Genomic DNA, 14,453 nt, shown 5'->3' on the forward strand with positions numbered 1-14,453 from the left:
ACAACGAACATTTTTTGATAGGGAATATAAGTAAAGGGGGAAGAAACCAAATTTTTTTTCCGCTGTTGTAAATTTATATCAGAGCAGTCCCTTGCATAAATAGGTTTCATGCTAAAACAAATATTCTCACAGATATTTACACAGTGTGGTGGGGTGCTTTTATGTTTAAAATCGTTATATACAGGTTAGACTGTGATTTTCAAAACAAATGTTGATATCTTTTTATAATATTTACAACAAAAAAATGGTGCGGGAAATGGACATGATTACATTTCAGGATGCGGGAAGCGGGAATATAAAAAAAATATAAAAATTCTGTTTTGAAAAAATAGGTGCGGGCGGGTCTGTCAAACAAGGAATCAAATTGGTGTGGCCTTATGTCTTTTAATTCCAACTTCTATAGCAAGAATCTTTGAAGAAAGCCAGATTTTTTAGTCGGGTAAAAAAAAGCTTTTTGTCAGCTGAATATCACATAATATTGAAAAAGGCAATGTATTTAGTATCAACGTTTTAATAATAAACAGTAGTTACAAATATTATTAGTACTTCAATATTCGTCTTTTATGTTTCTTCCAAAACAGAACTATAGTGTGTAAATTTTTTTGAATGGTTCTCAGGGGCGGATCCAGCCATTTTAAAAAGGGGGGGTTCCTAACCCAGGACAAAGGGGGGGTTCCAATTACATGTCCCCATTCAAATGCATTAATCGTCCAAAAAAAAGGGGGGGTCCGCGCCTGGTTCTGACAAAATGAATTTAGATTTATAAAAACCACTTTATTTTTATGATTTTTAGGAGGGTGAACACAGTAGTGATGGCATGCCACAGAAAGACTTGGATGTGGATAGGAAACGACCTGATCAATCACATTCTCCCAGAGTTCCTCTGGATACATCGGCTGGTTAGTTTATACTCAATTCTGTCTTTTTTACATCCTGACTATGATTGTAGGGGCATTATATTTTCCTGTTTGTGTGTACATTCTGCATGAATGAGAATGGGTTATCTTTTCCTGCTATGCTTGCATTATCCCCCTTGGGAAGATAGGATGCAATCAGTAAAATAACAGATCCAACAACTATTCTGATATAAATAAACTCATCATAGATACCAGGATTAAAATTTTGAATGTGTGCCAGACACACCTTTTGTCTACAAAAGACTCATCAGTGATGCTTTAATAAAAAAAGTTAAAATGGCTGAATAATGTACAAATTTGAAGAGCATTGAAGACCAAAAATTAGAATGAATCGAACAATGGAAACATGTCACTCACTAGCGAGTAGTGAAATTGTTCACAGAAAGTTAAAAAAATATATGATATAATGAAGGTTTAAATAAAAAGTTAATGGTTGCTAATATGTTTTCTTTCTTTTAGGGAGTGTTGAAAGCAACAGTGAAGCCCAGTCAACAAAAATATCTCCTCCACGATCTCCAAGGTCAAGGGCATCTTCAATGCATGTGACCTCATCAGTAGCTGCTAGTCATCAACACATCTCTAATTTACTCGCCAAACCTAAACAAGGTAAGGGCTATTCCATCCAAGTGGATTTGGGAGGGTAGGAAGGGACTACAAAAATCACCTCACAACCTGAATTCCTTCTTACACTAATAGAACAGGAAGGATATGGGGTTTCCATTCATGACACAAAATCAGTACATGGACAGCAAACACACACACAAGGCAAAGGAACAGGGCTTTGATTGCTGTTCTTCATTTCAAAATCGCAGCGAGTTCTTCAAATTTTATATTTTTATATTAAAGGGACATACAACTATGTATGACCCACAAACCCTTTCCAAAAATAAAACTTATCTTCCTAACCTTCCACATTTCCTTCAATGGTGTAACCAAAAACTACTTAAAAGGCTCTGCACATGGTTAACATAAAAAAAAAGATGTGGTATGATTGCCAATGAGACTACTTTTCACAAAAGACCAAATGACACAGAAATTAACAACTATAGATCTCAGTACGGCCTTCACTATAATCAGCCATAAAGGACCTGAAATGACAAATGTAACAAAAATCATATGAGGAAAACTAACGACCTAATTAATGTACAAAGAAAAACAAATATGTAACACAGCAACAAACTACAACCACTGAAATACAGACTCCTGACTTGGGACAGGCACATGCATACAGAATGTGGTGGGGTTAAACATGTTTGCAGGATACCAACCCACCCCTAACCTGTGACAGTGGTGTAACAGTACAACATAATAACGAACTATAAAAATCAGTTGAAAAAGGATTAACTCATCAGATGGATACAAATAAAAAAACATATATATAAAAAAAATAGTGTATATGGCTAAGGGCTTGTACATCCCAACATAAAAAAGACACGGATCTGAGAGTACTCGCAGTTACTGACAACTAGTTCAAAGCCAATAACTAATAAAAAAAAATCATGCATCTATCTAAGGCTATTTTTCCAAAAAGATTTTTATAGTTGTTTGTTAGAAATAGTTCAATATACAATGATATAAATAACAATTAAAATGTTGACTTTATTTGCTAACAAATAAGTTTGTAATAAAATGTAATAAACTGGTTCTGAAATAATAGAATAATGTAAAACATCTGATGATTTGATTTTTTTTATATTTTAAAGTTTGCTTTTATTATGGGTTTGTTCTTTTATATGTGAATAGTAATACAGTTCTGAACAACAATATTATCTGTGATGGGTCTTCTTACTGAATTTGCATGGGTTATTTTCATAAAAGAAAAAAATGCTCTCCCCCCAAATTACTCATTTGTGTTAACATAACAATTTTAAAAACCTTCCAAAATCATACAGCATTGTTATTACTTGTCATACTACCATACAACTATAGGAGGGTTGAATGACACATAAGACAGATAATTTTATATGTTAATATTCACATTCAACAGCAAAAGGAAATTAATTGCAGACCTGTAACAATAGGAAAAATAAATTGTTATGAATGAACTGTGAAATAAATATAGAAATGTATATGTTTAATTGGAAACAGCCCTGTTATTTATGATGGCATTAATTTACTGAATAATCAGCTATGTACAACTGTATTTCATTTCATTTACACCCATCATACATTGAATTGATTTTTTGGGGATAAATTCAAAAATTGTATATAATTTTAAATGCACTGATATGATTCAGCCCATAATGTTGTATGCCCAATTATCTTAGAATGTATTTTTTTTACAAAAAGCTAAAATGTATTAAATGGCCACACTAAAAGTTAAGAAAATATTTTGTAATTCTAAGTTACAAACTTTTAGAATTTTGAAACAGCAGCATGAATAGGCACAGCATGTTCTTTTTTGTTTAAATTTTTTATTTCCTTGTACAGTGTAAACTAAATCTTCAAACTTTTGAGGGTAAAAAAATCTTGATAATGAAACTGTTTAGCTCTTTAAAATAAACTATAGTTCTTTAATGAATATTGAAGGAAGGGAAAAGTTTTGTCCCTAGTTTAAAAATTGTTAAAACGAAATTGAAATAATATTTTTAGTGCTAGAATTAATGATTTTTTAAACTTCAGAATAAAAGCTTTCAGAAATGTAAGTATTAGCTTAGGTATAACGCCCAAATTTAACCTATACAACATTAACATGACATTATACATGTTTTAAGGCAGATTTGGCAATGTTGCCCAAATAAATGTTTGCCTGAAAATTAATAGACATATAACACACTTTTTGTATCAATACCTTTTTTGGCAAGGGGTGGGAATCATATTTTCTCAACATGTAAGAGAAAAATTTTTGCAAAGTTTTACCATTTTTATAATATACTGCTATTTGTAGATCTATGTAATTATATGCCATGAAAAAAAACATGTTTTAAATCAACAGTACAATATTTATTTAAGTTCATATATTTATCATTTATTTCTGCAAGTTTTAAAATTCTGATTTTTATATCCCCCTGCTCCAAATTTAAAAACTGGGTATACTGTTTTACTTCTGTATTCTAAATGTTCATCTGTCCCATTTTTGTCAGGAACTATAAATAAGAGCTTCATGAAATTTGCTATCAGTCTTAATATGAACATGCTTTACTGTGTAATGCAGTTTCAGATACAATTATCTTTAACTTCCTGTTTACGTATTCTTATATATTCTAAAACATTATCATGATAATTTCCATTTATTTGGTAAATATAAATAAGTGCTACCTCAAGTTTGGTATCCGTGTTTATGCGACCATGCTATGCCCTGTATTGCAGTTTCAGATTCCTCCTGTATATGGAAAATTTGAATAGTTGAACTCATTATTATGATGTATGAAATTGTCTTGCATTTTTTCTAGGGAACTACATATAAAAGCTTCCTAAAATTTGCCATCAGTCTCCATGTTAGAGACTTATGTAACTCTGATTTATTAATTCATCTTACTTTAATGTGTATATTTTCTCTGTTTTCAGAAGAAAGATCAAATGTTGGGTCACCTCATTCTTCAGAGTGCTCCAATGTGTCCTCGGATATTTCTACACTAGACTATGTCAAAAACAAAATTGCTGAAGTTTTGAGTGAGGATAATACACAAGATAAATCACCAAAATCAAATCTTCAGCAACAGCAGCCATCTTTAATGCCAGGTCAACAACAGCGACCTCCATCAGCCAACATGCCCATGCATCAACGTAATCAACCAGGTCAGAAATTGCCAGCACCTCATGGATTACAAGTACACCCTCATATGTCAACATCACGGTCTCATTCACCAATGGCTGCTCAGCCGATTCAGCAGCAACCGGAGTCATCACAGTACAGACAGAGAGAAATGGTGCAGTCTCATCCAACAAGTACTTCTCAGCCATCGGAGAGTTACCATCAGGAAGGAGAATTCAGACAGCAGGTTGGTTCTTCCTCGTTCAACGAAGGAGTAGAAAGTTCAACCAATCCTGCATCTTATCACACTGGTAAGAAAAGGTTCTTGGGTAGATCTAGAGCTCGCCCAGAGCAGGAGGAGACCATGGGCAAGACACAAAATGTGAGTGTGCCGAGGGAACACCAAAAAGTGACGCAATCAACTGTATCTGAAATTCAAAAAGCTTCAAGTTCTGAGAAAAAAGGTCCAAGATCTGAATATGATTTTCCTGATAGTCCAGATGATGATAGGCCTATAGTTAAAGGTGGTTATAAAGGACTTTCTGGAAGCACAAGAAGCCCAAGCACTAGAAGTCCAAGACGTGGTGTTGTTGATAGTTCAGAAAATAGTCGTGGTTCTCATTCAGAACAGGCAAGATCAAATGAAAGTCAGATACAAAGCTCTAGTGATGTAACAATGACAGCTGACAGAAGTGATTCACATGTTGGTAGTTCTCACATTAGTGCTGATCAAAGTTCAATGGATGGCAGATTCTCACGTAAATCTTCCAAACATGAGGGTATGGAAGTTGAGGAGAGTTCAAATATATCCCATCCAAGTGTTGACAGTACTCACTCTGATAGAATGGTGATTGAAGAATCGGGCACCATTGACAGTTCATCAAACATTTCTTCACCAAGACCAGACCGACCTAAGTCTTCAAGGTCATCTCGTGACAGTGATAACAGTCCTAGGAGTAGTTCTGACATCCATGACAATGTAGATCGTGTTTCACAAAGCCGGACCCCAGACAGTGGCATACTTCCCATGTCTTATGGACGATCAAGGAGTCCACGTGGAGCTCCAGAATCATCACATTTTAGTGCACCCGATCAAGGAAGTCGACCCCATTCAAGTTCAGACGTCACCAGTAACAATCAACCAGTGAGCTCATCACAAATGAGTATGTCTTATGGAACAGGAAACCAGGTTGTATCCAGTATGTCACATGAGTCAGAAAGGTCATACTGGACTCAGGAACAAGCTCCATTATTATTGGCAAAATATGAGACTTTATCTGATGATGATGAATAAGTGTCATCTGCAATGTCAAGCGCCCTGATGATGTATTAATATGAGACTTTATCTGATAATGATGAATAACTGTCGTCTGCAATGTCAAGAGCCCTGATAATGTATTTACTCTGTCTTTGTATTGTCTGTTTATTTGAATTTTGGGAAAGTATTTTCAAGAATTTTTTGATGAAATCTATGTTTCATATCATTCGTTTTCAATACTCACTAAAGTATGTGACCACATGTTATTCAACTTAGTAATATTTATAGGTGAAAAAAAGCTTCACTCAAAATTACAGAAAAAAAATTGCCACCGAATTTGTAAATCAACTGCAAAAGATTATTCAGTTTAATTTTGTTTCTATTTATAAAGATTGTTTCTCATTTGACTGTCAGTTTCTTTTCCAAAAGCAAAATTTCACAATTTTTGGCAGTTGCATTTTTGGTAATACATAAAACTTCATAAAAACTCATTGGTAGTATCAAACCATAGATCAACAAGCTGTGCTTCTAGATCAAAAGGGATATACAGTTTTTTGGCTTGTATAATGATTATTTTTTAGTTAGATGATATTTTATTGCTTGCATTCATGTTTTGTTTTATGTTTGTTTTATCAATGAGATTTTAACTTACAGTATTTAAGACAGTAGTTTATAAGACAACAGAATAAGTTTGCATATAGATTGAGATTCACTTCCAAGGTAAAAACAAAATATTGAGAGTTAATGGGTTTGTAAAACCATAGCTTTTTTATTTTTAGTTTTTTTGATTTAAGGAAGACAAAAAGAGATGTGCATAATTGATATTATTTAGTAGTCCAAATTTAAGCTCAGTTAAGACCCCAAAACATGACTTTACTTTACAAAACAGTTTATTATCAAATCAAATAAGAAGTGATCATGTTTAAATAATTTGGTTGATTTCAGCTGTAAATAGGTTATTATGTCCTCTTCCAGTGCTATATTTTTTTGCTCCAATATCAGATATTTTTGATAAGTTATTGTAACACACAGTATGTACAGTTGTTATGACAGATTTTAAATTTATCTCAAGAATTTATTTTAGTATTATTTTGTTTTAAAATGATCCACTAAATTGAGTCTCCTTTCTTGTTTTTCAAACCGTAAAATTATACAGTTATGTTTTACACTAAATAACCTTACCTTTGTTAAACAAAATACTACTGACATCATATAATTTCAAACACAAAATCATACTTTTTTCTAATATACATAGTATAGGAAAAGAAAATGATTTTTTTTTTTTAAATTCATATACGAGAATCAGATTTATTTTGCTTATCATCTTGCTTTGGTTTTAAGAGACTCAGTTTTGTGAATTTTGTATATTGTTCGCTGGTAGAACTGTTTGCTGTATATATTTTTTTGTTATAGAGATATTATGGTATTATTTATTGATCACATGACATGATGATAGGCAATAGTAGCTAGTAGGAACTGATCACATGACATGATAATAGCCAATAGTAGCTAGTGGGAACTGGCCTGGTCACATGATGTGTCAGATGAATTATATGATAAATTTTACCAGTTGCTATGGAAATGGTGTACACATGTGGAAGATTTTTTGTGTTTGAAAATACTTGCCCAACCGTTCAGGGTTCAACCTCTGCGGTTGTTTAAAGCTGCGCCCTGCGGAGCATCTGGTTTTGTGTTTGAAATTAGATAAGCAAGTTTATTTTAAAAATATAAAGATTGTTTTATGTCCAAGGTTTTCAGAAAACTATCATGTACTAAGTATGCTTTTTCAGACAGTTTAAATTATTATTTGTTGATGTATGTGTGTGTTTCTCCATGCACTTGTTTGTTATTTGAAATATCCCACACTGTGTGGTTTTAATTTTCATTCAGTGTGTATTTTTCTTAAAGAAATGTTGAAAGCTAGTGACAAGATTCATAGAATTGTTTAATGGAGACATTAAAGTTAAGGCGTGCAATTCATTTATTATTTTATACGCAATGTTTTAAAAGGGCATCATTAAATTTAACAAAAATCATGTAACTAATGTACTTATTTTCACTTTTATTTTCTGGTATTGACATGTATATTTAGCAGTCATGTAATGTTGAAATAGATATGTCATGTGATCAAGATTGAACTGTCAGGTGAATCATGTGATCAAATTTACCATGTAAAATTTGTTGTAGCATTTATTTTCAAGCTGAATATTAAATAAATGTTGAGTCATTTAATGGTTTGCCTTTTACATTAATAGAAAAACAAAAGATATGGGTTATCTATCCATGACACACATTAGTACATTCACCATCTCAAACACTTAAGTCCATGTCAAAAGACAATTTCATAGGAAATTCTGAAAAAAATTACATATATGTGAATAAAAGATGCAAGAAAACGTCAAATGACACAATCAAATTCAGAAATTATATCAACTCAAAAAGGTAAAGAAGTAGAACTCCATTCTTCGGGTTCTATGATATGCTGTATCTAACTGTGTATTTAGATCTTGGATATTGGATCATAATAGGTAAATGTCCAATTTAAAATTTTTAAGTTTTTAAGTTGAAGTTCTTTGACCACATTCATTCTGTGTCAGAAACTTATGTTGTGACAAGTATTTAATCACAATCCAAATTCAGAGCTGTATAAAGCTTAAATGCTGTGTCCATACTTGCCCCAACTGTTCAGGGTTCGACCTCTGCGGTCGTATAAAGCTGCGCCCTGCGGAGCATCTGGTTTAGTTTTCTATTAATTTCAATATTACCATACATTTAGAATATTATGAAAACTCATTACTCTCTATTTAATAAACCCTGTGACTGTCGTGGATAGTAAACTTGAACATGACAGCAAATACACTTTATTCATGTATCAAAGTAAACAGAAAAACGCAAACTGGATGTCTATTCTGACTTAAAATTATGTCTAATGACGGAACTATATCCGGACATCTTTTTTTTCGTTTTTCTCCCAAAATAACCCAAATTGAATAATCATAAGAATGGATGACAAATGCGACTGTGCATGGTACCTATAGGACACAGAGGCATGAGGAATAATTTATTGTGGAAAGAAGAGAAGCGACACACAAAATGAGGTCTTCTCGTTTAATAGTATAGATATATGTAGCTCACTATTGTTTATTGTTTCTGAAAAAGATTTGTGGTTAACATCAATCAATGAACCGTGAAAATATGTCAAGGTTAGATGAAACCTATCAGACAGACATGTACACATTTCAATCATTCCAACACCAAATGTAGTTCACGTACTGCTAAATCTAAGAACTGAACTTGTCACAAAAACTTAACCTTGATCACTGTGATTTACTTGTATATGGAATAAGATCAAGGTTTCCAGTAAAAACATGTAGTTTCTATAACAAAATTCATCTTGCTATTCCAAAATATGGTTATTCTATTATCAACAAGAGTGTGCATGCTGGAATGAAAAAAAATTAATTTGACTTATGAAGCATAAACATGAGGTCAAGGTCAGATTATACCTGCCAGACAGACATTTCTTGATGTAGTTCAAAGGTATTTATTCCTCAATTATAGATTAGGCTGTAAGTTTTCCGGTTTCAATGGTTTAACACTCTAGTTAGTCATTTTTGGGGCCCTTTAAAGCTTGCTGTTAGGTGTAAGCAAAGCCTCTGTGTTGAAGGCTGTTCTTGGTTTAGTTTTACAAATTGTGACTTGTTGATGTAGTTAACAAGTGTTTGATGTTTTTATACTGCCAAAATATTTTTATGAATTTTTTTCAGAAGGTTCAATACCATGAAAGGAAGGTTGATATAGTCTCAATCGTTTAGGAATTAGGGGTCCAAAACGAGCATTTTTCTAGTTTCAGGATAATAACTTGTGTATAAATATTTCGATTGCTCTAAAATTGTACAAGTAGTTCACTAGATTTATTTTAGGGGTTATGGGGCCAACAGTTGAGGAATTAAGGACCAAAAAGGGGCTAAAAAAACCAGCATTTCCTGACAATAACTTGTGTGTAAGTGTATGAATCTCTCTGAAATTGTACCACAACATTCCATACTACAAAGGAAAGGCTGGGATTGAGTTTTGGGTTGAATGCCTCAAACATGTAGGAATTTATATTAATGGGCCAAAAGAAGCATTTTTCTAGTTTCCAGACAAGAACTTGTTTTTAGGTTTATTGAACTCTCTGAAATTGTACTACAAGGTTCCATACTACAAAGGAAAGGCTGGGATTGAGTTTTGGGGTTATTGCTCAATAATTATTGGTTTCAATAAGTTGAGGCGGGGGGGGGGGGGGGGGGGGGGGGGGTGATTTTTTGTTTACAATTTTTTTAAGGATTCCTAAAAAAAATTTTCAAAACTTTTCAAATTTCCATTTTTTGAAAAGTTTCAAGATGAAACGTGACAGTATTGCCCAATAAATTTGTTAGATCTTTGACCACATTTATTTTGTGTCAAAAACTTATATAATGTCAAAAATTTGATCTCAATCCAAATTCAGACAGTATCAAGCTAAAATATTGTGTCCAAATTTGCCCCAACTGTTCAAGGTTTGACCTCTGTGGTTGTATCAGGTTGCGCTCAGCAAAGCATTTTTTTTTATTTTATAAATTAGACCGTTGGTTTTCACTTTTGTATAGTTTTACACTTGTAATTTTTGGGACCCTTTATAGCTTGCTTTTTCGTCATTAGCTAAGGCTCCATGTTGAAGACTGTACTTTGGTCTATAACGGTTTACCGATATAAATTTTGTCTTGGATGGAGAGTTTTCTCATTGGCACTCATCTTCTTTTATCTTTATACCAAATGAAGTCATTCCATACATCAAACACAGTTAACTATTGCTTATAGTACTTGAAACACAGACCAAAACACATGAACTTAACATTGACCAATGAACCATAAAAATTAGGTCAATGTCAGATGAAACCTGCCAGACTGAAACATACCCATTACAGTCATTCCAGTCACCACATATAATTTACCTGCTGCTTATAGTATTTGAGAAATAACCCTAATCACGTAGCTTTAACTTTGATCACTTATCCATGAAATGAGGTTGTGGTCAGGTGGACTCTATGTGTCTGACGGACATGGCAATGTTGCAAGAAACCAATACACCAAATATGGTTGTACTTTAACTCAATATGTTCAAATGCTCTTCAATGAGAGCCGTGGTGTAGTGGTTAGTGCATCGGACTACTAACACAAAGGTTCCTGGTTCGATTCCCGTTTGGGATGAAAATTTCAGAAACTCAATTTTTGGCTCTCCCTTGACACCATCTGCGAGTATGGTCTTAAGGAAATGATGATAGTCCGTCTGAAGGGAACGATAAATGGCTGACCCGTGTTAAGAGAGAGTCATATCTCTTGCATTTTAAAGACACCCTTGCAGATTTCGAAAAAGAGTAGGCTAATGCCGCTACAAGGCAGCACTCGCACCCGCAAAGTGGAAAGGGATTAATATAAGTTGCAAAACTTGTTTCCCAATCCACTATAAATAAATATGTTTAAACTAATACTCTTCAACTTGGTCATTGATTAGATCTACCCACTGTATTCATGCTCCACTTATGCTTGTTATTAAGATAAATAGATATAGGAAGATGTGGTATAGGTGCCAATGAGACAATACTCCATCCAAGTAACAATTTATAAAAGTAAACCATTATTGGGCAACCTTCATTTGGCATGCATTTGCCATACTGAATTATAAGCCTGGTTTCTTCAATTATTTCTTTCCACATCAAGAGTAAAACTGTTAAGGAGGGTAGTTGGCTGTATAAATGTATAATTACACAGCCATCTTAATTTGGACTAAGAATTTAAACAAACCTCTCTGACAGAATAAATACCATCCTCTCTGTATGTCAAGTGTCTGTAAGTGACCTATTGCCAGGCAAAATTTCAATGTTCTCCTTTTGTCAGTGAAATTGGATTGTTATGTTTTTGCCCTAAATATCCCCATCTTTTGATCTCTGGTGGAGAGTTGTCTCAATCGCAAATATTTTGGGGAAAATTTTGCATTGTTGTGGAAATTTCAACTTCATATAGTCGAAGATAGTAAATATAAACAATGAATCAATTGACAAACGGTTTATTTATCTTTAACAAATGAAGAAATAATCATTAACAATTATTGTGAAATAAATATATGTGAATAACCACATGCCATAGAAATCAAACAAGCAGTCTGGCAACGATTATTACTTTATTAATTGGACCTTATCGACAGATGCTTTAAGCAATGACTAGTACTTTATTAGTTTAACCTGATCAGCTGAGGCCTAAGCAGCTATGTAATGGACGTTTGCTGTATTACTGAAACATGCAAACCTATGAGTGTGAAAAGTATAATTATCAAGGGAATAAATTCCAGTGGAAAAGGTCTTTCGAATATTTAATCACACTTAATAAATCATATTTCACTTATAACTATAATTAAATGCTGTAAATTAAAAAGCCATTTTTTGAAGACCTTGACTGATCAAGAAAGGTAATAAAATACCATCACATAAAGCTGTCACGCAGTAATTAATGTGTTACGATAATATAGCATTTTAAAGCTTTGCTTGCTAAAAGTCAGAATTAAAACACCTGACTTGGATTCAATACTAAAAAAATGTACAATGTATCTGACAAAAATATTGACAATTTTTGTTTTTCTCCAGCAAAGCGTATTCAAAAAATATAAATATTTTTACCATGTGTTGATTTTTCAAAATGAACTTTTTCTCTCTTTTTCACTAGCCTTAAAGAATATTAAGTTTTGAAGTAAAACTTTGAATGGGTAATTGGCTACAAAAACCATTTCAAAAAGAATATGATTTTACTTTTTTTCAATTAAAAAACTTGAAAAAAATCTGAAGTAACAGAAATCTATGAAAGAGGGGTTTGAACATTGCCAGATATAGGAACACCCTTTATTCAAATCATATTCAACACCAGCTGTGTAAAATTTCTTTTGCCTACTTTATATAAATAATTTTGGTCTCTAGTAATAATTTTTTTTTCTTCAATACAAAACAACTTTGAGAGTATTAAGGTAAAAAAAAAGGACATATCTCACAGTACAGTAAGACAGCATCAATTCGCCGTTTCAGAATCTAATGCATCCTGGGTAATATTTTCAAAAGTGTACACCAAAACATCCTGATTAGTTAAAAATGCCATAAACAATGGAAATTTAACCAATGACGTGACGTAATTTTCATTTTTGGGTACGAACAATGAAATTACCCATGAGTCTTTAGATTCTGAAACGGCCAATTTGCCATCAAATATGGAACCCGGAAACCATTCACAAAAAAATCTTACAAAAAGATCTTACAAAAAGTTTTTTACCAATACTGTTATCATAATTCCATCATTTCACATTACACATTTACAAGCTTCATGCAGACAGAAAAAACGCTATGCATACATATGTACATATTACAGTGAATTAATTATTAGTAGTGAATTCATATTACAGTGAATTCATTATAAGTGAATTCATATTACAGTGAATTCATTATTATTTGTTGGATACAAATTTTCATGGAATTTTAAGCTTTGAAGTAAAAACTTGAATGGATAATTGGCTATTTTCATGGAATATTAAGCTTTTCATGGAATTTGTGGGTACAGATCTTCTAGAGAAACCATGAACTAAAATGTTCATCAAAATACATGTGTTTTAAAACTAAGGATATAATATAGTATTCATATCTTATGACCAAACCAATTAATTGAATATCGATCAACATAGATGCAATATTTCCTCAATTCGTGAAAATTGGTACCCACAAAAATAATTGAATCCACATTATCTGATAAAACAATACAAAACTCATCACTCAAAACAGCTTATATCACAATTAAGCTACATTGCATAATATACATGGATTCTTTCATCAAACTCATGATTTATATAAATAACATCAAAACATGTTTGTGACACATACAGAAAAACACAAGATGTATTTAATTAACACCTCAAAATTATCACTTGTAAGGAACAAGTCTAAAAATATTCTAAATATTCAAATACCAAATAATTTTTTTTTTTATTGAGTTAATGGCAGAATTTTTAATCAAAGTTAAAATTAATTGAATTCATCAGTCATATATACTTTTTTTTAAACAAAGCTGAAAACATGAACTTAACTTCAAGGTACACTCAAAAATAAAGTTCTTAATCCACCTACAGCACCCAGAAATCTTCAACTTTGAAAAAGATCAAATAAGTATAAAATATAGTCTTTTCTCTTATGACTATTACTGAAGTAAAAGTGTTAGTACAGCAATTTCAAACAACCATTTTCTTTGTAACACTTTAATTTGCTGTTAACTTTTTCTTCATAAAAAAGGCTCTTATACAGGAAAATCAGTCATTTTATAGTGTAATGGCATTTTCCACCCTAAACTGCATGTTTGTATATGGAGAAAAATACTGTGTATAATTTGTGATTTCTCCAGACAATATTTGAAGCCTAACACAGAATGGATCACTATTGCCATTGATACAACTAATCGGAGAGGAAAACAGTCATTGAATTTTTTTTCTCTCACATTTATCAATAATTTCTGTAACTATTCTTAGTCAAAAATA

At 32.4% G+C, this 14,453-nt stretch overlaps 1 protein-coding gene across 9 annotated transcripts in view; it reads left to right on the forward strand.

Annotated features, from left to right (window-relative positions):
• LOC139527769 (nuclear receptor corepressor 1-like) overlaps window positions 1–8,101 on the forward strand; it is an 85,772-nt gene extending 77,671 nt beyond the window's left edge. For 8 of the 9 annotated variants that reach the window (XM_071323429.1, XM_071323426.1, XM_071323428.1 and 5 more), the window contains 3 exons: window positions 794–899; window positions 1,377–1,523; window positions 4,425–8,101. In XM_071323429.1, the coding sequence (XP_071179530.1) occupies window positions 794–899; window positions 1,377–1,523; window positions 4,425–5,905 (1,734 nt within the window). In that variant the 3' untranslated portion in view covers window positions 5,906–8,101. Of the gene's footprint in view, window positions 1–793; window positions 900–1,376; window positions 1,524–3,539; window positions 3,559–4,424 lie in introns of all 9 variants that reach the window. The other variant, XM_071323434.1, reaches the window with a different exon arrangement.
• Window positions 8,102–14,453: the final 6,352 nt, after the last annotated feature.

The sequence above is a fragment of the Mytilus edulis genome, chromosome 6, assembly GCF_963676685.1.
Source record: "Mytilus edulis chromosome 6, xbMytEdul2.2, whole genome shotgun sequence".
In the NCBI taxonomy this organism is placed as follows: domain Eukaryota; kingdom Metazoa; phylum Mollusca; class Bivalvia; order Mytilida; family Mytilidae; genus Mytilus; species Mytilus edulis.